Genomic DNA, 25,704 nt, shown 5'->3' with positions numbered 1-25,704 from the left:
CACTGATGTGCCAGGCAGGGTGGTGTCAAATGTCATGAATTCGCAACTCCCCCTTGGCTGCTGCAGATAAAAATAGGCTTCAGGTATATGCCCTGCTGTTCTGTGCTAATGAGGGCCTGTGCTGTTGAATCAGCCCACATGGATCTAGGCAGTGGTGAAGGGCATTAAAATCCCATGGACCCCTTATGCCAGTACCTAGGCAAAGGGGCAGTGCCTGCCCTGAGTTCCCACCTTAGGTGGCATGGTGATTTTTTTAAAGCCCCGAGACTGGTTTGGGTGCAGATAGTCCTGAGTTCCTGGCTTAGGGGGCTTGGTGTGCACCCCCCACCCCCCACCCCCCGCCCCCCGCAAAGTGGCAATACTGGTTTGGGTGTGGATAGCCATTAGTTCCGCTTTAGGGGGTGTGGTATTTGTTGAATACTGCTGGACTGGTTTCAGAGCTGAGCAGAGAAGCGGGTGGGTGAGGGGAAAATGGCACTTCTCCACTGTGAAAGTCCGGGAAGGGAAAGGGTTATTTTGACCCCCTGCAGTAGGTTAGATGCTTGCACTTAACTTTCACAGGTCCAGCACCACTTTCCCCCTGCTCCAGAACCTTGTATGATCTCTCTGCCCTTTGGCCTCTCCCGAAGTGGTGAAACACGCCCAGAGCACCACTGCTCGCCTCAGCCTGCGTGCGCCGGCAGACCCAGCCTGCAGGGTGCCGGCTACCTCACAGCCGGTGCTTCGCTGCTTCTGAACTGTCTCTCCCTCCCCTTACCGTTCAGTCTGACTCCTCAACTTTGTCTTTGATGATCTAGGGCTCCTAGATTAAAAAAAAAAAAAAATTTTTTTTTTTTTTTTTTTTGTTGACTCACTTGTTTTTTCTGGTTTTTGTTGTAAGAGGGACCACAGAAAACCTCTTACTACTCCGCCATCTTGGCCCTGCCCCAAGGAAAGAATGTTGAGATGGAAAATTCAGTTACATATATATTTACCACAATTAAAATAAAGTACCTGGAATAGGGAACACTCCCCGGGGACCCTGACAACCCGGCTTATGTTTCTGTCACTTGTGTTAATGTTCAGAAAGCCCCTTGGCCTTACTTCCTTATGGAGGATTCATGTTTCATACTCACCTTGTTGACAGCTAGCTAGGGGCACATCAGAGCTATCTAGGAACACTTTTTACTTTTACTTTAAAAACTTTGTAAAGGTTTGTTTTTAATTACAAAATCATTCCAACAGAAAATAACAGATACCAATATACTTACCACATACATTGAACATATATTGCCGTTTTGCTTCAAATCTCTTTTTAAAGAAAACATTACAGATAGAACCAGACCTTATCATCTATCTCTTCTCCCTCCCTCCCCATCCCAAGCACCTTCTGTCCCTTTCCCCTAATACCTCTATATGTAAACATAAACAACATATGTTATTTCAGTGTAATTGTGCTTTATATATATATATAACTTATTTCTGAACAGGTAATATGTTGACCTGGCTCAAAATTGAAAAAGTACAAATGTGAAAAGCCATGCTCTCACTTTCCTTCCCTGGAGGTCACCAGTGTTTCTGTTTTCTGACGTTTGTGGAGCTTAAAAAGTACAATTGCCTAGGTTTCACCTCACAGAGGCTCCGACTCTGTAGAGCTCGAGGGAGGTCTGGCACCCTGTATTTTTATAAAGTTCCACACACACGTCCGTGCACCTCTGCTGAAATCACTGGCCTGGACTAACAACATCTCAGTTATACTACAAAAGACAGCAATGACTAACTCTACAGGACACAATAACTCAAAATATAATATTGACTTTTAAATGATATTTAAAAATAAAACAGTATTTTATTATGAACACAGATGAACAGATAAAAAATGTAGTATACACAGTGGACTATCATTTGGCCACAAAAAGGAACGGCGTACTCACACATGCTGTGACATGGATGAATCTTGACCATGTTATGATTGAAGATGCCAGACACCAAAGGCCACATATTGTATTTACATGCAATATCCAAGATAGGGAAAGTGATAGAGACAGAAGCAGATTAGTGGTTGCAAGGAGGGGGCGAGTGGGTGGGGGAGAATGAAGAGTGTAACTGCTTAATGGACACAGGCTTTCCTTTGGGGAGGATGAAAATGTTCTAGAGCTAGACAGCAGTGATGGCTGCACAACCTCGTGGGTGTACTAAATGCCACTAAATTCTACACTTTAAAACGGTTTAAAATGAATTTTATGTTGTATAAATTCTACCAGAAAAATAAAAATTGTTACTAAAAAAAAAAAAAAAGCACCTCAGGCTTGTTTACACTAGTAGGTCAAATGCCTGATGCTTATGTAGTAACTATCAGTATGTCAGGAAATGACATGCTGGAGTCAAAAGTGTGTGGCTCCTCTGGTTATTGTTTGTTTACGAAGGAGTTGCTGTGGAGTTTTAGCTAAAAATTGTCTAGTATTTTTTGGTAGCTACATAAATAACTAATGCAACAATATTTCTTTCTAAAAAAAGATTAAATGTATTAGACAAATGAAGCTTCTCTTGTTTCATGCCAAAATAAATGTAAAATGTAGTAGAATTTGCTGATGTCCTCATTGGGTCAACTGTGTTCATCGGGTTGTTCAGCCTTTGCCAACATCTGCTCGCAGACTTCCCCTCATCCTGAGAGAAGTCAGCGTCCACTAAGCAATGAGTTCCCTTCCCCCTCCACCTTGCTTCCCCCGGTAACCACTAACAAACGTCGGTCTCTGTACACTTGCCTGTTCTAGACATTTCCTATAGGTGGGTATTTGTTCTTTGCATTTCAGGTGTTTGTGGCCAGTCCTCATAAAACGCAGCCAATTGTGGAGATCCTGTTAAAAAATCAACCCAAGCTCATCGAGTTTCTGAGCACCTTCCAGAAAGAAAGGACGGATGACGAGCAGTTCACTGATGAAAAGAACTACTTGATTAAGCAGATTCGAGACTTGAAGAAAACTGCCCCTTGAGGACCGGGTTCCGTTCCAGCAGTCCTCCGTCTCACCTGCTCAGTTTGTTCAATGAGTGTCATGTCAGCAAGTAATCATTCTTGGAAGGCTTTGGAGGTGCCTCTGTTTTTCCTCAATTCGTTGTTCAGGGTAGATGGAATATAAATGTTTGAATGAAAGAAATTAACCTAGTATAATATATCTGCTTTAATCAAGTCTGTGATTATTTCTGTGAAATCAGAGCCATTGTATTAGACAGTGATCAACGCAATGCTAACCCTTTGTTGATGAGAAGCCGTAGGGCTGTGCACTTGCAGGCTGGCCCTGGTCACCATGAGCCGCCAAGGAGGGGCTCAGTGGTGGGTGCCACTGGGTCCTCCAGAGGACCTGAGATGGGGGGGAGAATTGGGGGGCAAAATCGGCTTGCCTCTCTGAACTTAGACAAACAGGTTTCTTAAATAAGCACTGAAAGATCAAAAAAGCCGGCTGCTGTGTCCCATCATTACACGCTCTTTCTTCCCTGCTTGCTGTCTTTGCCCTGTAACAGTGGCGCCCAACGTCCCAGGCGGATGCCTCCCTTTCAGCTCCACCCACCACCATCCCACATTCCATCCCACCCAACTCATGGCCCACAGCCCTCCAACCTGCCCTGCCATCAGGGTAAACAGGACTGACTTAGTAAAATTAGGATGGAGTAGCAGCAGTCACCAGCACAGAGGGCCCAGGCATGACCTGGTCAGTGAACGGCCTCGAGCAGATGGTTAAGAACCGCGGCTGTAGATGCGGCGTCTGCTGGGTCACACTGACTCCTGTAGGGTCGTGAGTGCTTGGGCTGTCTCAGTCGCATCTGTTGTTAGGTAACGGACATTCTGTGGCAAAAGCATGTTTTAGAGCAGGGATCCTCGCATCAGGATGCCTGGCATGTACGCACCACTTTCCTAACTAGGGAACCTGCCCCCAGGAGGAAATAAATGCACAGACAGCTTCTCAAGGTGGCTAAAAACCTCTTTGTCTCAGTTTGTTTTCTAGTAAGCTGTCCCTCTCTATAACTGCACATCCAAGTCGTCTTCAGTGACAAAGTAGAGAACAGAAATATTTGGTGATTAAGGAGTTAATTTGTATTGTTTCAAACAGGCATGGAAACAAAAAAACAGAAGGTCATGGTTTGTTTTCAGACATCAGGATGTAAAATGGAATCTTAAAGCTGTATTTACAAAACATTAAAGGCACAATTACTAATCTGTATGGTTTCATAATTCTGTTTCTAAACCATGTGTTGTTGCTTTCTGTAAGAACCCACGCTGCTTATAATACTTGGCTGCTGGGTTCTTTACTTTTATTCAACCAGCTCATTCTATGCTCAGAGGAAAGACAAGTGTGTTCCCCCATCAGTGCCCTTTGTAGTTTTGCATCTGAAGAATTCCCTGGCCACGTCTCACCAGCCTTGGCTGGGGCCCAGGTGTCTGTGTGCTGTGCGCAACCGGAGGCCTGAGCACATGGTCAGGCCCACCGCAGCTCCTTGGGCAGCGCTCCGGCCAGTGCCCACGCGGAAGGTTCCGCGGACAGCCCCCAGCGGTCTTCATTCCCGAGTCGCTGAAGTCCTGACAGTCCAAAGGCCCTTAGGATTTGACTTGTCCAGTTGTGCTTATTTGATTAAAAGAGGTAGTGTAAATATAAAAAATGAAGGTGAACTAGCTGTCGGAAATTTCTTTGGTTGCTTAACACTGCACCACGACCTTGTGGGACACACGTTTCCAGTTGGAAAACAAGGTGTTTTTGTAATTTCTTGATAAACAAGATATTATTTCCTCTGGGCTTGAGTTAGCTCTTTCCTAGCAACCCTGTGTCCTAGCTTAGTACTTGCCAAACAGAAAACTAGGGCCTCAGAGGCAATGGAGGAAGTAGCCGGGGTTGTGTTGTAATATAAATTTATAACTTATTAATGCGAAAGGGGGAGCAGAAAGCTTACAGTCAAAATACGTTTGTGCAAAGTTCACTGTAAATATTGGGAGAATTGAATCCCGCAAAGATCGTATTTAACAAGCTGTTTCAAAAGCACATGTTTAAATGAAGACTGATTAAATAAAAAAGTACCACACACCCCTTGGTCAGTTTCATTCCTCTGCCACTCTTGACAGTGATGTCGCGAGTCTGTTCTTGTCACCTCCACACAGGGAGGCCCTGCGCCTCCTAGCACGCCCTCTGCTGTCCAGGAAGCCTGGTCAGATCAGTGCCTGGTCGTCCAGCGCTGGTGAGGCCGGCTCTGCATATACACATCACCACAGCTAGGGGTCACTCTCACGTATGTTTGCAGAAACTCAGACTGCCAGCATGGGAGAAAGACGCCGCTGGCAGTCTGCTTCCGTAAAGATTTCAGCCTTGGAAACACTCTGGGCAGCTGTGCTCCGTCCTATAGGGTCGCTATGAGTCACAATCAACTGGATGGCTGTCAGTTTGGTTTTTGGGTTTTGGAGGCTCCCGGAGGTTTGACTCTCCAGATCTAGCGTGGGCTCTGTCTGGGATCCATGCCCACAGTGTCCTGAGGGCAGACTCCAGCTCTCCCTCCATCGCCCTCCAGGCTGTGAAGGAGAGACGGCCCAGGGCATCAGGGACTGTCGGGAGCTCTACTCCCTGCTGTCTGGAGGCTCCCTTGGTGTTAAGGTCCTGGAGTGAAGCCAGCAGGGACTTGAGATCATTATGTTCTTGGATAAGGCTCCTCTCCAGAGCCAGGCGCCTGCCCAAATACTAGGATTGCCCTTTGAAAACAGGCACCCTGGCCCAAGTGCCTGTCACTCCCAGACCCCTGGTGGGCTGTGCTGGAGCAATGGATGACGGGGGCAAGGAAGGTGAACTTGGGAAAGCCTCTGTCCCTAGAAACAGTAGTGTATTTCTCAAGAGATGCAGCCACTCTGAGCCATAGTGTATTCTGGAAGTTAGACAAGACCTGAAAATGACCAAAATAATGTGAAGGAAAGAGAAATTAAAGAAAAAAAAAGGAAACTTTTTTAAGAACAGGAAAAGATAGTTGTTTCAAAATGATTTACAGATCTTGCTAGACTACTAATGTTAAAGGAAATTAAGATTTTATTTCTTTTACTTGTTTTCTGTTTTTATCCAAAAGAATATTGTACATGGCATGGATAATTGCTATTTTTTTCCTGCTTGTTCTTTGAGGAAGATTTTGGATATTTTTGTGTGAGGGTCCACACTGAAATAGTATTGTTTGTTGCTGTTGAGTCAGTTGTCACTCTTGGGGACCCAATGTGTTACAGAGTAGGACTACTCCATAGGATTTTATTGGCCGTAATATTAACAGAGGAAACCCTGGTGGCATAGTGGTTAACAGCTACGGCTGCTAACCAAAAAGGTTGGCAGTTCAGATCCACCAGGTGCTCCTTGGAAACCCTATGGGATAGTTCTACTGTCCTATCAGGTCACTATGAGTCTGAATTGACTCAATGGCAATGGGTTTAATATTAACAGAAGCAGATCTCCCAACTTTTCTTCTGTGGCACCGCTGGGTGGGTTTGAACCGCCAACCTTTAGGTTAGCACTTGAGCAAAAACTATTTGCACCACCTAGGGACCTCATAGTTGGATAAAGATCTGAAGTATAAAGAGACCTTAAAAAGCTGGACTTGGTTTTCCTAAGAAGATTGAAAAGATTGAAGGTGGATGTAAAAGAAGACATGATTTTGTTTTTGGAATATGGAAAGTGCTGTTAGGTAACTGCCATAATTAAAACAACAGAGAATTGTAAGCCTGGCTGGCTAAGCACAAGGCAAGTTGTATGACAGCCTCCGCTCCACAGAGGACATGGAGCCACAGAGAGGTCCAGGAACTTGCTCAGGATCAAACATTGGCAGCAGATTTAAGGCTCCATCTGACTGACCCCCAAGTCCAAATCCAGGCGCCACCTGGGAAGGCCGTGCTCTTCAGCTCTTCACACTCACTGGTGGAGGCACTTGGTTCATCGTGGCCACAGGACAACCAGGGAGTCCTGGATTCCAGTACTAAGGTCAGCCAGTTGAAGGATTTCAAAAGTTAGACTCATTTAATGAAGGTAAGTTTACTCCACGCAGAGGTTTGAAGTTTGGAAGACTACGTCACCTTCAAGAACACACCAAAGGCCACAGCCCTTTACCATCAATTCAGTACAGGTTATAAGGTAATTACTACACTGAAACATCTATGACTTTAAAAAGCTGTGATCACAGGGGCCCTTGGAGAGAACATGGTGTAATATGTATCAGTAATTTATCCTTTAGCCAAAGTTGGAAAGAATGAGTTCACCTCATTTTAATGCTGAAATGTGAAGCCCAAAGTGGCCAAAATATTTACTCAACCTCATTTCTTCATTCATCCAACAGTCACTGAAACTCATCCAACGAGGCAGTTAGGGTTTGATGTGAGGAACCACCAAGTGCTCTGTGGGGTTTGCTGGAGGGCTTAGACGGATGCAAGCCTGTGCCCTCCGCCCAGCTCTGGGCCCCAGTCAGTCTGGGCCCACGTGGAAGAGCTGGGCCCCACTCTGCTTTCTCCCTCCTCCAGTCCAGCCCGGAGGGGGTGGAGCTGCAGGACAGCAGTGCCATTCACCAGGAAGTCTCAGATGCCAAGAAGCAGAAGCCCAGGCTGTGGGGGTCCCAGGGTGCTGCTGCGTCCACAGGTGAGCCAGCCAGTTGGCCACAGCACCGAAGCTGGAACGGTGACCCTGCACCACCTTCCAGCATCAGTGTGGCTGCTGCTTCACTTTCCTTGTAACTCAGACACGATAATCAGACCCTAATCCATCACTGTGCGGGGAGGGGGTCCTGGGAAGCGTGTCGCAGCTCAGCTGAATGGACGTGTTCCAAGTTCACCACACACGCTCTGTACTGGGGGAGCTGTCTCCATGTCCTCTTACTGTCCTCTCCCCACCTCAAAAACCTCTGACTCCTTTTAAACAGTGTGAGAGGTTTTGTGTTGAGTAAATGGGATGACGGGGGCTTTGCGGGCACCAGACCTGGCCATAAATGCTGTCCCACCACCAGCTGTTTGACCTTGACACTCACTAAGCTTCACTTCCTGCGAAAAGCAAGCTTCATGTCCTGTAAAACGAGTTGGAAGGAGTGCTCGCCTCTCAGCATGGCTGTGAGCCAATGGAGATAGAGTCTGGGCCGCCGGCTCCGAGCTCATGCTTTGGTGTTGTCTCGCTCACCAAGCCCAGAGAAGCCCGAGGTGTCCCCAGGGTTTGGGTTCAAGAATAAGAAAAGGGAATCTGGGCAGAACGAGCAACAGGGGCATGAAACATGGCATGGCCAGAGCGTGAGGAGGAGAGCATTCATGTGTCTGGGTGTGTGGACACGCGGAGAGGGCTGGGAAGCTGACAGAGAGCCTCGAATGCCGTACCAAGGCTGTAACCACATCATTAAGGGTGTTGTTGTTAGGTGCCATAAAGTAGGTTCCATCTGACTCATAGCAGCCCCGTGTGCAATAGAACGAAATACTGCCCAGTCCTGTGCCATCCGCACAGTCGCTATGCTTGAATCCACTGCCGCAGCCACTGTGTCAATGATAGAGAAGAGGGTCCTCTCTTTCAATGACTCTTATCTTTTACCAAGCATGATGACCTCTAGGGACATGTCCAAAAAGTACATAAGACAAAGTCTCGCCATCCTCACTTCTAAGGAGCACTCTGGCTGTACTTCTTCCAAGACAGATTGGTTCATTCTTTCGGCAGTCCATGTGTGGTGTATTCAATATTCTTCTCCAGCACCACAATTCAAAGGCATCAATTCCTCTTCGGTCTTCCTTATTCACTGTCCAGCTTTCCCACGCATATTAAAAAAAAAAAAAACAGCTTTCCCACGCATATTAGATGATTGAAAATACCATAGCTTGGGTCACGCGCACCTTAGTCTTCAAGGTGACATCTCTGCTTTTCAACGTTTTGCAGCAGATCTGCCCAGTGCAATGCATCTTTTGATTTCTTGACTGCTGCTTCCATGGCTGTTGATTGTGGAGCCAAGTAAAATGAAATCCTTGACAACTTCAATCTTTTCTCCGTTTATCATGATGTTGCTCATTGGTCCAGTTGTGAGGATTTTTGTTTTCTTTATGTTGAGGTGTAATCCATACTGAAGGCTGTAGTCTTTGATCTTCATTAGTAAGTGTTTCAAGTCCTCTTCACTTTCAGCAAGCAAGGTTGGGTCATCTGGGTAACGCATATTAATGAGTCTTCCTCCAATCCTGATGCCCCGTTCTTCTTCATAAAGTCTGGTTCCTTGGATTATTTGCTCAGCACACAGATTGAATAAGTATGGTGAAAGGATACAACTCTGATGCACACCTTTCCAAACCACACCGTTCCCCTTGTTCTGTTTGAACGACTGCCTTTTGGTCTATGTACAGGTTCCTCACGAGCACAATTAAGTGTTCTGGAATTCCCCTTCTCTGCAATGTTATCCAGAATTTGTTATGATCCACACAGTCTAATGCCTTTGCATAGTCAATAAAACACAGGTAAACATCCTTCTGGTGTTCTCTGCTTTCAGCCAGCATCCATCTGACATCAGCAATGACATCTGTAGTTCCACATCCTCTTCTGAACACACAAGCCACCACTGTACAACAAACTGACAGATAAGTGGTGGTGCATGAAGATAGCTGGCCTTTAAGCCTGCCTGTGAAAAAAGGTTCTGGAGATGGAAGAGGGAACAGATGACAGTGGGGAGCGAATGGGGGACAGGGGGTGAGAGATGATAAGGGCTGTCTAATAACACCTAATGCTGATTTAGTGCCTGCTACATGTCAGGCCTGCTCTATATGCTTAAAAAAAAAAAAGACGTCAGGTGCACCCAGGGACTCTGAACACACTGCAACATTGTTCCAAGTCTTTAGTTGTTGATGTCCCCCAGATCTAGTCCTTATGAGGTTTGGAAACCCCATTACCCCAAGGACCGGGCTGTCACATTTTTAAAAAGTGTCACTGGGACAAAGGGCTGTTGATTTTTAAAAAGTGCCACCAACCTTGTTGTGACCCTCAGCCCCACCCTCAGGACTCCAGCACTGGGGACAGAAGGGCTCTGTGATTCTGGGACTCCAGGAAGGGGCAAGGCCCTACCTGCAGTGTTTGTTGTTCCTTCTGTCCAGAAACTGCCTCTGCTTCAGTATGACACACGCTCGGCGATGGCCTTACTGCTTTTGTGAATGAGACTCTGAGCTGCTGCGGGTGTGGGAGGGAGGAGCGGAGTGCACCACAGCCGGGCGTCTAGCAGCGCCAGCACAATCAGCCCGAGTGGTGACTTCATTCAGTGGTCATTGGTGGTTCCTGTCTGAATCCAGGCTTGCACCTGAGCTGAACAGCTGGGCTGGGAGGATGAGAGGACGCTCGCGCCTTCATGTGGGGACAGGCTCAAGGTTTGGCCCTGGCCTCTAGCTGTAGGGCCAGACTCTGGGCACAGCTGCCTATGAAAAGGCATAGATGAGTGCCGTTACAAATTGAACTCTGTCCCCAAAAGACACGTTGAAATCCTGACCCTAGTACCTGTGACGGTGACCCTGTTTAGGAAAATAGGGCTTTTCTTTTGTTAGGTCAAACAAAGGTCATACCAGAGTAGGGTGGGTCCTAAACCTATACCCTTCAGAGTGGTGTTTGATGAGAGGGAGACATCCAGGGGGAAGAGACACCAGTGACAGGTGTATCTATAAGCAGCAGAGGAACATAGAATGGTGGCAGCCACCAGGAACTAGGGGAGGGGCCCTCAGAAGGAATCCATACAGCAGAGACCTTTACTTTCGACTTTCAGCCTCCAAATTGTGAGGTGATAAATTTCTGTTCTTTAAACTTACCCACTTGGGGTATTGGTTAGGCCGTCCTAGGACACTAGGGCAAACTCCCTGGCCCCACCTCACTGGAGGTGCCTGGTGCCCCAGGTCCCTGAGGCCCTCACCTTGCTCACGGCCAGATCACCTGGGGCAGCGCGAGGTACCCTCTTTGCGCATCCCGAAAGACATGCGAGGGCACAGACCCGCAGCTGCCTCCAGCCGGGCACAGTAAGGAAGGCATGCTTTTGCCATTATAGTGGCATATTTGGCCCAATATCCCATTAGTGGAAACCCTGGTGGCTAGTGGTTAAGAGCTACAGCTGCTAACCAAATGGCCGGCAGTTTGAATCCACCAGGCGCTCCTTGGAAACCTGATGGGGCAATTCTACCCTGTCCTATTGGGTAGCCGTAAGTCAGAATCGACTCCACGGCAACGGGTTTGGGTTTTCGTGTGTGTGTGTGTGTGTGTGTGTGTGTGTTTATCCCTTTAGCGCCCCATTGCTCAAAAGCCTGATCCCCTCCGCCTGTCCAGACCACACTAGGTACCTCCCTGCTCAGTCATTCCAAACGCAGCTCGGGTTCAAGGCTGCCTCAAGAGAGGAAGCCTCTGTGCTGTCAGAGGGATGGTAACTAGCCAAGAAGTAACAAAAAGTTGCACACGAGTTGTACCCAGTGCGATTTTGAAGAGACAATTTCTCTGAAGGGCTGTTTATGGGCCTTGCTGATTTCCCGGCGCGTACTCCTTTTTTCACTCTTCAGAGCCGTCACCCCTGCTTCACCTCGCTCGCTGTGAGTCGGGATCCACTCCACCGCAAGGGGCTTGGTTTTTGGTTATACATAGGGAGAGAGCGCCCCCTGGTGGCGAAATGGTTAAGCAATCAGCTGCTAACCGAAAAGGTCTGTGGCTCCAACCCACCAGGTCCGCCGGAGAAAGGACGTGGTGACCTGCTCCCTTAAAAATTAAACCCAAACCAAACTCATTGCCGCTGAGTCAATTCAGACTCATAGCGACCTTGTAGCAGAGGAGAACCGGCCCAAAGGGTTTCCAAGGCTGTAAGCTTTAGGGAAGCAGCCGCATCTTTCTCCTGCGGAGTGGCTGGTGGCTTCGAACTACCCAGTTTTTGGTTAGCAGACAAGTGCTTAACCACTGCACCACCAGGGCTCCACCCGTAAAGATAAAAAAACAAAAACATTGCCTTCAAGTGGTTTCCAACTCATAGCAGCCCTATAGGACAGGGTGGAACTGCCCCCAAGGGCTTCCAAGGAGCAGCCAGTGGATTTGAATTGCTGACCTTTTGGTTAGCAGTCAGGCTGTTAACCACTGTACCACCCAACCCCCCCATAAAGCTTGTAGCTCAAAAAAGCCTATGGGGCAGTTCTCTGTCACATAGCATCACTATGAGTCAGAATTGACTCCACAGCACACAATAACAACATACGCAGAGAGAGAGAGCACTGGGTGGCACAAGCAGTTTGCACTCAACTACTAACCTGAAGGTTGGTGGTTCGAACCCACCCAGAGGCACCACAGAAGAAAGGCCTGATCATCTGCTTCCATAAAGATTACAGCCAAGAAAACCGTATGGCACTTGGTTCTACTCTGTAACAAATGGGGTCACCATGAGTAAGAATTGACTTGGTGGCAACTTATGGTGGCCCCATATATGTCAGAGTAGAATTGTGCTCCACAGGGTTTTCAGTGGCTGATTTTCCGAAGTAGGTTGCCAGGCCTTTCTTAGGCATCTCTGGGTGGACTCAAAGCTCCAATCTATCAGTTAGCAGCTGCGTGCGTTAGCCGTTTGCACCACCTAGGGATATATATACATATATACCCTTAAACGTAACTGTCTCCATCTTCTCTACAGGCCGCACATCTCGTCTTCAGGCTTGGTGAAGAGATGTCCCCCTACATTTCCAAGATTGGCCCATCTGCCTTTGCCTTGAATGCCTTAATCTCTTTCTTTAATCACGCACTTTCCCACGTATCGAAGTTTGCCATCTTCAGCTGTTCTCTCTCTGCCGCCCTTTTTCCTGTTCTGCCATCCAGCCTGGGCACATCCCCCTACCTTGAAAAATCCGTTTGACCTTATTGTCCTTTCTAGCCACAGTCTTTTTCCTCTAACCTTTTACAGCCTATGAATGGTTTACTCTAGCTCATCTTTAAGTAATGTTTTATAGGGTCGCTATGAGTTGGAATCGACTCCATGGCAACGGGTTTTGTTTTTTTTTTTTTTTGGCTCAAGATGACCAAATCATAGGATTGGAAGAGATCTGTCCAATCCTATGATTTGGTCAGGACCTCTTCAGTTGAAAGTGATGGAAACTCTTCTCAAAGTAGCTTAAGCAAAATAAATGTTTGTTCACATAACTGAGAACTCCAAAGATGGATCCAGTTTCAGGCATGGCTAGATCCAGGGATGTAAACCACATCATCAGGGCTGTCTCTCCACTGCCCTCTCAGTGTGGGTTCATTCTTGGGCAGGATGTGTGCCCATGGTGGCAAAGTGGCCACTGGCATTCCCCAAACCTATATGCTTATGGTACATGACTCAAAAGGAAGAGAGAGACCCGTCTGTCTCCTAGTGTCCATGTATCACATCTCCTGAGGTCTCTGGTGGCCCCGTCTGGCTCTCATCCTCCTCCCTGGACAGTGTCTATTTCTAGCCTGGTCACATGTCCACCCTCATGGTGGGGGGTGAGTGGGACGCTGTGGTAGCAGCTGCACTGGCACTGTCTGGAGTGGAGGAAGGGATAGTGGCATGAACCTCAGGTGGCCTTGCTTACACAGGGGCAAACTGCATCTCCCTCTAATTCTTCAGGATCAGGAGCTCTCCACAGCGGAACCCCCTCCTCTTCCTTCACAGATGTGAAGACCTCATGACCATACCTCCTCTCTCCCCATCACTAAATCTTCTCTGGGATGTTTCAACTGCTGCAGAAAAGCCCAGGAGTGTGTGGTTGGCAACATGATTCCCCTGTGACCTGGTTTCCACCCCTCTCTCCACTACGTCCTGCCATCCCAGCATCTGCTGATGCCGCAACCACCTGCAGTTCCCCGATGGGCCTACTCTCCTTCCAGGCCCTCCCGCCCCCCCGCCTCGTGCTCCCCTCAGACGCCAAACCCCATAGAATCAACAACGCTCAAATCCTTGTTCTGTTCCAAGCAGCACCTGCCTCAATTTCTGGGACACGCAGCCCTCTAGTGGCTAAAATGGATAATGGTCTTTCTTTCTGCTGGGTCCTTTCTATTCAGTGTTATCAGTGACTTAGGTGGGACGCAGGTAACACGTTGATTAAACGACGCAGTGACTCAAGTCTGGAAGGAAAGCCTAATTAGTGGATAACAAAATATAACCAGGAGTGTGACAGGCTGCAGCACTGGGCTGATCTAACCACGGCTAGATTCACCAGATGAAAGTGAAGTCCTGCACCCAAGCACACACCCAGAAATTCCGCTCTGAAATTAGCAACCTTGGCTTAATGGAAGCATGGGTGCTCAACTCGGGGTTTCTGGTGACCCCGAGGGCGAGTCTGGCCACATCACCTCTTGCCCGGACCACTGCCGGAGGCTTCTGTCTCTCCCCGTGCCGGTCCTTGCTCCACAAGCCTGCCAGCACTCTGTGCTTAAAACCGTCAGGACCCCTGGTGGAGTTTCTAGTGGTCACACACACACTCCCAGGACTCTGGCGAGAGGTGGCATCGGAAACGGTTGCCAGCACTTTGATGGGCCTTGAGATCATCGGAGACGATGGGATCCCTGTAGAGAGGGAAACAGAGCGAGAGGCAGAGAGAACCCAGAAGCAAGCTCCGGGGGAGAGGAGAAGCCAGGGTCCAAGGTTGAGACCAACAAGAACCTGAAGAGGGAAGGGTCATGATAGCCAAGGATGGGAGTTTCAGGACAGGAGGACACGATGCAGTAAAGGCACTGGGACCAAGTAGGATCTGGCCATTGGGAGGTGGGGAGTGCCTTCCCGTGGGGATGTGGGGTGGAAATACATTGGAGGTTTGTGGAATAAGCCATAGGTGAGGGTGCTGACCAATGGAAAGAAAAACAACTGCGTGAGGGAAGTTTTTGCTTTTTGAAAATTGGACAAATGTATCAGCAACTTCTACATAAGAAATTCCCCAAAACTCGGTAACTTAAAATCAATTACTTTTTTCTTACAAGCCTGTGGGCTGGCTGGGTGGTGTGAGGCTCTGCTCGGTCTGGTGACGGCAGGAGTGCAGGTGAGCGTGTGGAAACACGCGCCACCTGAGGCCGGAACTGGCACCATGACATTTCCGCTCATTGTACTGGGCCCAAAGACAAGGGTGGAAAAATATACTCCGCCTCTTGATGAGACACACTCACAAAGTCTAACGGTAAAAGATGAGCCTGTGGGAAAGAGTGATGCCTTCTACGACAGGAGACAAGCAGAACTGAAAATGGAAAGAAAAGCCACTGGAGAGAGAGATTGGAGAAAACTAATGATTACCGTGAAAGGCGCTGAATTTGGAGCAGAACAACTGGGTTCGTGTTATACGAGCAGTGTATCCTCGGGTAAGCGGGTTAACTGAGACTCCTACCTGCAGAATGAAGCCGAGAACCCCTGCATTGTGGCGCGAATGTTAGAGGCCACTTGGGCAAGGCTAAACCCGTGCGCAGTGACGCAGTGAGTTTTCAGAGGCGGGGATGGGGCTTCTTTCGAGCTTTGGCGGCAGTCACAGGGAGAGGGTGGGACACAGAGGCCTGCGCCGCAGCCCCAGGACTAGGGGATGGACGTCACAGGGAGGTGAGCTTTTATTCCATAACATTTTAACAATGAGGACAGTTGGAATGTGGCTTTCGCAGGGGGTGTGAGAGGACCGCGGAGGAGCGGAAGCAGCCGCTGGCTGTGGTTCATCGACCAGTATTTCTCAACTAAGGGCAACCCCACTTTTAGCAAACGTAACGCAGCAAGCCCCCCTTTTCTGGCCACAATGTCTCACTGCTCTAACTGAACAAAAACCTTGGAAAATTTCGGAAAAACCTTAGATATGACTGAACAAGCAAAATCACAACAGCAAGATGTTATAATCCATTCAGATGATAAAGTTATACTCAAAGTTTTATAAGACAGTCGTAAGACTTTGATAAGATGGTTGTGGAGAGGCCTATGAAAAGGTTGACAGATGCATAAACTATCACTCTGCCATACAGGGAGCCCAACTACCTGCTTGGAGATGCCGATTCACCATAGCGAACATGCTAGATGAAACCAATAGCACACATTTAATGAACTATTTCTTTTCTTGCCACCTAGTACACAAAGTTCCTTTGGAGATGTCCTTTTCTTCAAGCGATGGCTGGCAATTTGAACTCACACCTTCTTGTTTTTCTATAAGCGTTCACATTTTCTTGATTTGGATTAAAGTTGTAGATTCAGTAAATATTTGCTGCTATTGGTGCCGGTGGTGTTTCATGGAAACCATACAAAAGTAAGGGCTGGCCTGTGTCCTGCACGCCACCCTCTCCTCCTCCTACACCCACTCAGAACCTGTCATCCAGGCAGGGAGAGGGGCTGGCTGGAGAAGTTGAACGGCGAATGTTGACGTAACAAAGTAAGAGTGTTTCACCCTCACTGGAGGAGTCAAACCATGACCAAGTCATCATTTTAAAGCAAAAACTTTAAAAGGAGCCCTGAGTACGTACAGTCTGCAGGGGCCACGATGGCAGTTGATTCTGGCCAATCTCCAGGGAACAGGAGGGCAGGAAGAACTGAGGCTCATTTGTCACTTGGTCAGCAACCTTAGCCAAGAAGCTCGGAGCCTCCCTGGCCATGCTCATCTTAAAATGTGAGCCTTCCATCCACCAATTCCGGGTGGGCTGAGCCTTCCCGTAGTGGTGATAATGATGGCTTCCCCTAGCATGTTTAAAGTTTTAAAGTTTTCTGGAACACACTTATTTGTGCAGCAAAACACACTGTTGTCCAGACACCTCTCAGATTTACCAACTAAAATTGGGGCTTGTGAATTTGAACAACTGCAGCTTTTTAGGAAATAATCATTAAAGCTTCAACTTTGGACTGTGTGCTTGGACTGTGATCACTGCTGTTACCTGTGAGGGAGGTGGCTAGTGTCACTAAATTTTACATGTGAAAAAAGGTGAACGGGCAAGTGTTGTGCTGTATACATTTTTACAGGTAGTGGTCTTGGAGACAGAACTCAGCCCAGAGACTGGGACATGTGGTTCAATTCTCAACTGGCATTAAGTAATCTGCTTAGTCCCTGTGGTGAACTGTGACTTAAGTGGACCGGACCCCAATGAACTTCACCTCCCAGCTTTCATATCCTATGTAGACCCCTCCCACATGGACTTGGGTTTGGCAATGTGACTGGCATTGACCAATGAGTGACATGATGTAAGGCAAGACTTGATGATCATGTGAACTGGGGTTTGTCCTCTTGGAGCACTCATGTCAGTATATCTGACTACCCTGCTGGAGAGACCACGTGGAGAGATGTCTTGCCAGCCCTTTTCATTCGTGTGAATGAAGCCCCTGGAATGTTCCAGCCTCAGGTGTCCCAGTGTCCCAGCTGAGCCCTCAGCTAACAACAAAGCCTGGCTGAGTCTTGTGAGTTTGACAACCCAAACCTTGAAACCCATTTTAGTAATCTAACAAGGATAATGGAACAATGTCTTCAAAGTTTTGAGGTAAAATTATTTCCAATCTAGAATTCTATACCCAACTAAGCTATCAATTAAATGTGAAGGTAGAATAAAGACATTTACAGACATTCACACCATCAAAACTGTCTAATAGTCTTCCCACCACCATGTGCCATTTCTCAGAAATTTTCTAAAATAAATGCTCCAAAAGATTTTGAGGAAGAAAACCATGAAAAAGAGGGACGTGGATCCCAGGCAACAGGAGATCCAATGCAAGAAAAAGGTGAAGGAAATTTCTGGATGGTCATAAAGGGAGAGCCCAAGAAGACACCTGTGCAGGGGGCCTAGTGAGCAATCAGTTCAGACTGCAGCTGGTCAGAAGGATCTGAGATGCATTTCTTCAGTTAAAATTTTTTAGAATACCTAATATGCTTGAATGTATTGAGAAAAAGAGTACAACTAGGGGAAGAGGTTGGCTACAAATTAGTAATAAAGTAAAAAAATTAAGAAATAAAAAAAAAATTCTAAATTCAGGAAAAATAGAAAGTTATAAAAAGAAAGGAAAATATAATCATAGGATTTGTTGTTGTTAGGTGGTTCCAACTCATAGCAATGCCATGCACAACAGAATGAAACACTGCCCGGTCCTGTGCCATCCTCACAATTGTTGCTATGTTTGAGCCCATTGCTGCAGCCACTGTGTCAATCCATCACACTGAGGATCTTCCTCTTTTTCGATGACCCTCTACTTTACCAGGCAGGACATACTCAAGGGCGTATTTTGGCTCTCCTGGACTTTTTTCTTCAGCTTCAACTTGAACTTGCATATAAGCAATTGATGGTCTGCTTGGTAGAGGGTCAGAGAAAGAGAGGAAGACCCTCGACGAGATGGAGTGACATGGTGGCTACAACAGTGGATTCAAGCATAGAAACAATTGTGACGATGGTGCAGGATCAGGCAGTGTTTCGTTCTGTTGTACATAGGATCGTTGAGTCGGAATAGACTCAATGGCACTTTACCACCGACTACTTTACCAAGCATGATGTTCTTCTCCAGGGATTAGTCCCTTCTGATAACGTGTCCAAAATAAGTGAGACAAAGTCTCACTATTCTCGCTTCTAAGTAACATTCTGGCTATACCTTCCAAGACAGATTTCTTGGTTCTTCTGGAAGTCCAATATTCTTTACCAACACCATAATTCAAATACATCAATTCTTTTTCAGTCTTCCTTATTCATTGTCCATCTTTCACGTGCATATGAGGTAACTGAAAATACCATAGCTTAGGTCAGGGGCACCTTACACCTCAAAGTGACATCTTTGCTTTTTAACTTCATCAATTTCAGACTGCAGAAGTTGGTAAAAATCTTCAAATTCTTCATCTTTGGCCTTAGTGGTTGGTGTGTCAATTTGAATAATATTCACATTACCTGGTCTTCCTTGCAGGCATATGGATATTATCCTCTTACTGACACCATTGTACTTCAGGATAGATCTTGAAATGTTCTTTTTAACAATACATGCGATGCCATACTTCAATTTGTCATTCCTGGCATAGGATTGTCTAATTCAAAATGGCCAATACCAGTCCATTTCAGTTCACTGCTGTCTAGGATTTTCGATCTTTATGTGCTCCATTTCAGTTCACTACTGTCTAGGATTTTCGATCTTTATGTGCTCCATTTCATGTACTTCAAATTTTCTTGATTCATAGTTTGTAGACTCCACGTTGTGATTCCTAATGGATGTTTACAGCTGTTTCTTCTCATTTTAAGTTGTGGCACCTCAGCAAATGAAGGTCCTAAAAGCTTGACTTCATCCATGTCATTAAGGTTGACTCTACTTTGAGGAGGCAGCTCTTCCCAGTCGTATTTTGAGTGCCTTCCAACCTGAGGGGCTTATCTTCCAGCATTATATCAGACAAAGTTCCACTGCTATTCATAAGGTTTTCACTGGTCAATTTTTTTCAGAAGTAGAGCACCAGGTCCTTCCTCCTAGTCTGTCTTAGTCTGAAAGCTCTGCTGAAATCTGTCTACCATGAGAGACCCTGCTGGTATTTCAAATACTGGTGGCATAGCTTCAAGCTTCACAGCAACACACAAGCCACCACAGAACAACAAACTGACTGATGGGTAGCGGAAATCATACTGTACAATAAGACAAAAGCTATGAATAGCACTTACATAGTTATAATAACAGTGAATACTGATACAACCAAGTAAAAAGATTTCAAGGATGAGCACTTGAAAACCAATGTAGAAAAGATATAAGTGTTAATATATGTTAATCGTGCATATTAAGCACACGGGTTTATAATAACAGTTTAACAACATTAGGAGGATGAAAGATGGAAGTGTGTGGGGAGCAGAGCTGCTGGAAACAAGCAAACATGACACAACCCTTCCATAATGGAGATTTAAAAGGTAATAGCTCAAACGGAAAACCTATTAAGGGACAATGTAAGCATGTCATTTAGCAATTTGGAGATACAGACATAAAGAATCAGCTAAAAGAGTTCAGCCTGGTTGCCTCCGGGAAGCAGTGAGATATTGAATGGGGGTTCGGGGGGACTATTGTTTCAAAGCTGGATTTATACAACTGTTTGACCATGTAAATGTGTAGGTATAATTTTGCCTTTTTTTATTTTTATTGTACTTTAAGTTAAAGTTTACAAATCAAGTCAGTCTCTCACAAAAACTTTTATACACCTTGCTACATACTACCAATTGCTCTCCCCCTAATAAGACAACCCGCTCCCTCCCTCCACTCTCTCTTTTCGTGTCCATTTCTCCAGCTTCTAACCGCCACTACCCTCTCATCTCCCCTCCATGGAGGAGATGCCAACATAGTCTCAAGTGTCCACCTGATCCAAGAAGCCAACTCCTCACCAGCACCGCTCTCCAACCCATTGTCCAGTCCAATCCATGTCTGAAGAGTTGCTTTGGGGATGGTTCCTGTCCTAGCCCAACAGAAGGTCTGGGGGCCCTGACCAGCGGGGTCATTCTAGTCTCAGTCAGACCGTTAAGTCTGGTCTTTATACGATAGTTTGGGGTCTACATCCCACTGCTCTCCTGCTCCCTCAGGGGTTCTCTGTTGTGTTCCCTGTCAGGGCAGTCATCGGTTGTAGACGGGCACCATCTAGTTCTGGTCTCAGGATGATGTAGTCTCTGGTTCATGTGGCCCTTTCTGTCTCTTGAGATCGTAATTGCCTTGTGTCCTTGGTGTCCTTCATTCTCCTTTGATCCAGGTGGGTTGAGACCAATTGATGCATCCTGGACGGCCACTTGCTAGCGTTTAAGATCCCAGACACCTCTCTCCAAAGTGGGATGCAGAATGTTTTCTTAATAGATTTTATTATGCCAGTTGACTTAGATGTCCCCTGAAACCATGGTCCCCAAACCTCCACCCCTGCTATGCTGGCCTTCGAAGCATTCAGTTTATTCACGAAACTTCTTTTGCTTTTGATTTAGTCCAGTTGTGCTGACCTCGCCTGTACTGTGTGTGGTCTTTCCAGTCACCTAAAGTAGTTCTTATCTACTATCTAATTAGTGAATACTCCTCTCCCTCCCTCCCCCTTCTCATAACCATCAAAGATAATTTTCTTCTCTAAGCTATTTCTTGAGTTCTTCTAATAGTGGTCTTATACAATATTTGTCCTTTTGCAACTAATTTCACTCAGCATAACGCCTTCCAGATTCCTCCATGTTATGAAATGTTTCACAGATTCATCACTGTTCTTTATTGATGCATAGTATTCCATTGTGTGAATATACCATAATTTATCCATTCATCCATTGATGGGCATCTTGGTTGCTTCCATCTTTTTGCCATTGTAAACAGTGCTGCGATGAACATGGGTGTGCATATATCTGTTCATGTAAAGGCTCTAATTTCTCTAGGATATATTCCAAGGAGTGGGATTGCTGGATCATATGGTAATTCTATTTCTAGCTTTTTAAGGAAGTGCCAAATCGATTTGCAAAGTGGTTGTACCATTTGACATTCCCACCAGCAGTGTAGAAGTGTTCCAGTCTCTTCACAGCCTCTACATTTATTATTTTGTGTTTTTTGGATTAATGCTAGAAATCTCATTGAAGTTTTGATGTGCATTTCTCTAATGGCTAATGATCGTGAACATTTCCTCATATATCTGTTAGCTACCTGAACATCTTCTTCAGTGAAGTGTCTGTTCATATCTTTTGACATTTAATTGGGTTATTTGTCTTTTTGCAGTTGAGTTTTTGCAGTATCACGTAGATTTTAGAGATCAGGCGCTGATCAGAAATGTCATACCTAAAAACTTCTTCCCAGTCTGTAGGTAGTCTTTTTACTCTTTGGATGAAGTCTTTGGATGAGCATAGGTGTTTGATTTTTTAAGAAGCTGCCAGTTATCTAGTTTTTCTTCTACGTTCTTTATAATGTTTTCTATACTGTTTATGCCATGTATTAGGGCTCCTAACGTTGTCCCTATTTTTTCTTCCATGATCTTTATCGTTTTAGATTTTATATTTAGGTCTTTGATCCATTTTGAGTTAGTTTTTGTGCATGGAGTGAGGTATGGGTCTTGTTTCATTTTTTTGCAGATGGATATCGTTATGCCAGCACAATTTGCTAAAAAGACTGTCTTTTCCCCATTTAACTGTTTTGGGGACTTTGTCAAATATCAAGTGCACATACGTGGATGGATTTATGTCTGGATTCTCAATTCTGTTCCATTGATCTATGTATCTGTTGTACCAGTATCAGGTTGTTTTTTGACTACTGTGGCGGTATAATAGGTTCTAAAATTGGGTAGAGTAAGGCCTCCAACTTTGTTCTTCTTTTTCAGTAATGCTTTACTAATCCAGGGCCATTCCCTCCCATATGAAGTTGGTGATTTGTTTCTCCATCTCATTAAAGAATGTTGTTGGAATCTGGATCAGAATTGCATTAAATGTATAGATTGCTTTTGAAGGAATAGACATTTTTATAATGTTAAGACTTCCTATCCATGAGCAAGGTATGTTTTTACACTTATGTAGGTCTCTTTTGGTTTCCTGCAGAAGTGTACTGCAGTTTTCTTTGTGTAAGTCTTTTACATCTCTGGTAAGATTTATTCCTAAGTATTTTATCTTCTTGGGGCTACTGTAAATGGCATTGATTTGGTGATTTCCTCTTCGATGTTCTTTTTGTTGGTGTAGAGGAATCCAACTGATTTTTGTATGTTTATCTTGTATCCCGATACTCTGCTGAACTCTTCTATTAGTTTCAGTAGTTTTCTGGAGGATTCTTTAGGGTTTTCTGTATATAAGATTATGTCAACTGCAAATAATTTTACTTTTCCTTGCCAATCTGATGCCCTTTATTTCTTTATCTAGCTAATTGCTCTGGCTAAGACCTCCAGCACAATGTTGAATAAGAGCAGTGATAAAAGGGCATCCTTGTCTGGTTCCCGATCTCATGGGGAATGCTTTGAGACTCTCTCCATTTAGGATGATGTTGGCTGTTGGCTTTGTATAAATGCCCTTTATTAGGCTGAGGGATTTTCCTTCTAGTCCTATTTTGCTGAGAGTTTTTATCCTGAATGGTTGTTAAACTGTCAAATGCGTTTTGTGCATCAATTGATAAAATCATGTGATTCTTGTCTTGTATTTATATGATGGATTACATTGTTTTTCTAATGTTGAACCATCCCTGAATACCTAGTATGACTCCCACTTGGTCACAGTGAATTATTTTTTTGATATGTTGTTGAGTTCTATTGGCTAGAATTTTGTTGACAGTTTTTGCATTTAAGTTCATGAAGGATATAGGTCTGTAATTTTTGTGTGTGTGTGTGGTGTCTTTACCTGGTTTTGGTATCAGGGAAATGGTGGCTTCATAGAATGAGTTTGGTAGTATTCCGTCCTTTTCTATGCTCTGAAATACCTTTAGTAGTAGTGGTGTTAACTCTTCTCTGAAAGTTTGGTAGAACTCTGCAGTGAAGCTGTCCAGGCCAGGGTTTTTTTTTGTTGGGAGTTTTTTGATTACCTTTTCAATCTCTTCTTTTGTTATGGGTCTGTTTAGTTGTTCTACCTCTGTTTGTGTTAGTTTAGGTAGGTAGTGTGTTTCTAGGAATTTGTCAATTTCTTCTAGGTTTTCAAATTTGTTAGAGTACAATTTTTCATAGTAATCTCATATGATTCTTTTAATTTCAGTTGGGTTTGTTGTAATATCACCCATCTCATTTCTTATCTGGGTAATTTGCTTCCTCTTCTGTTTTTCTTTTCTCAGTTTGGCAAGTGGTTTATCAATTTTGTTGATTTTTTCAAAGAACCAGCTTTTGGTCTTGTTAATTCTTTCAATTGTTTTTCTATTTTCTACTTCATTTAGTTCAGCTCTAATTTTTATTATTTGTTTTCTTCTGGTGTATGAGGGTTTCTTTTGTTGCTCTCTTTCTATTTGTTCCAGTTGTAGGGACAATTCTTTGATTTTGGCTCTTTCTCCTTTTTAGATGTGTGCATTTATTGATATAAATTGACCTCTGAGCAGTGCTTTCACTGTGTCCCAAAGGTTCTGATAGGAAGTGTTTTCATTCTCATTGGATTCTATGAATTTCTTTATTCCATCCTTAATGTCTTCTATGCTCCAGTCTTCTTTTGAGCACAGTATTGTTCAGTTTCCAGGTGTTTCATTTCTTTTCTCTGCTTTTTATGTTTTTGATTTCCAATTTTATGGGCTTATGGTCAGAGAAGATGCTTTGTAATATTTCAATGTATTCTGCTAAGGCTTCCTTTATGACCTAGTATGTGGTCTATTCTAGAGAATGTTCCATGTGCACTAGAAAAGAAAGTATACTTAGTTGCTGTTGGGTGGAGTGTTCTGTATATGTCTATGAGGTCAAGTTGGTTGGTTGTGGCATTTAGATCTTCCGTGTCTTTATTGAGCTTCTTTCTGGATGTCCTGTCCTTCACCAACAGTGGTATGTTGAAGTCTCCTACTATTATTGTGGAGCTACCTATCTCACTTTTCAGTGCTGACAGTTTATGTATCTTGCAGCCCTGTCATTCGGTGCATAAATATTTAATATGGTTATATCTTCTTGGTGTATTGTCTCTTTAATCATTATATAGTGTCCTTCCTTATCCTTTATGATGGATCTAACTTTAAAGTCTATTTCATCAGAAATTAATATTGCCACTCCTGCTCTTTTTTGATTATTGTTTGCTTGATATATATATTTTTCCATCCGTTGCATTTTAGTTTGTTTCTCTAAGGTGTGTCTCTTGTAGGCAGCATATAGATGGACTGGGTTTTTTAATCCATTCTGCCACTCCCTGTCTCTTTATTGGTGCATTTAGTTCATTTACATTCATAGTAATTATGGATAGGTATGAATTTAGGGGAAACCCTGGTGACATAGTGGTTAAGTGCTACAGCTGCTAACCTAAGGGTCGGCAGTTCGAATCCACCAGGCACTCCTTGGAAACTCTATGCGGCAGTTCTACTCTGTCCTATAGGATCGCTATGAGTTGGAATCGACTTGACGGCACTGGGTTTGGATTTTTTTTTTTGGTATGAATTTAGTGCTATCATTTTGATGTTTTTTGTGTGTTGTTGAGTTTCTTTTTCCCACTGAATTTTATGTGCTGAGTAGATTATATATTGTCCTTTCCTCGTATTCGATGTGGTTGATTTTGTTTCTGCTGAGTCTCTATTTTTTTCTTGTATTTTATTTTGATGAGGAGGATAGTTTGTCTTCTTTGTGGTTACCTTATTATTTACCCCTATTTTTGTAAATTTAAACCTTACTTTTATTTCTTTGTATCGCCATATCTTCCTCTCCATATGGAAGATCTGTGATTACATTTCTTAGTCCCTCTTTATTGTTTCAATGTTGTCTTGTTTTATATAAGAACATCACTGTTACCCTGTTTTGAGCTTTTTTTTTTTTTTTTTAAATCTTGCTTTGTTTTTTTGATTTCCCTGTCTGGGTTGACTTCTGATTGCTCTGCTCAGTGTTCTAGTCTTGGGTTGATACCTGATATTATTGATTTTCTAACCAAAGAACTCCCTTTAGTATTTCTTACAGTTTTGGTTTGGTTTTTACAAATTCCCTGAACTTCTGTTTATCTGGAAATGTCCTAATTTCACCTTCATATTTAAGAGAGAGTTTTGCAGGATATATGATTCTTGGCTGGCAATTTTTTTCCTTCAATTTTTTAAATAAGTCATCCCATTGCCTTCTTGTCTGCATGGCTTCTGCCGAGTAGTCTGAGCTTATTCTTATTGGCTCTCCTTTGTAGGTAACTTTTCGTTTACCCCTAGCTGCTCTTAAAATTCTCTTTATCTTTGGTTTTG

General features: G+C 44.6%; 1 protein-coding gene across 7 annotated transcripts in view; it reads left to right on the top strand.

The window, feature by feature from the left end:
* The window catches only part of CAB39L (calcium binding protein 39 like), a 195,727-nt gene extending 190,676 nt beyond the window's left edge, over positions 1–5,051 (top strand). For all 7 annotated transcript variants that reach the window (XM_064270154.1, XM_010592630.3, XM_064270155.1 and 4 more), the window contains one exon: positions 2,793–5,051. In XM_064270154.1, the coding sequence (XP_064126224.1) occupies positions 2,793–2,972 (180 nt within the window). In that variant the 3' untranslated portion in view covers positions 2,973–5,051. The remainder of the gene's footprint in view (positions 1–2,792) is intronic.
* Positions 5,052–25,704: the final 20,653 nt, after the last annotated feature.

The sequence above is a fragment of the Loxodonta africana genome, chromosome 17 (genome assembly GCF_030014295.1).
Source record: "Loxodonta africana isolate mLoxAfr1 chromosome 17, mLoxAfr1.hap2, whole genome shotgun sequence".
NCBI classification, from domain to species: domain Eukaryota; kingdom Metazoa; phylum Chordata; class Mammalia; order Proboscidea; family Elephantidae; genus Loxodonta; species Loxodonta africana.
Note: the sequence above shows the minus strand (reverse complement) of the source record. Positions and strands in the feature narration are given on the sequence as shown.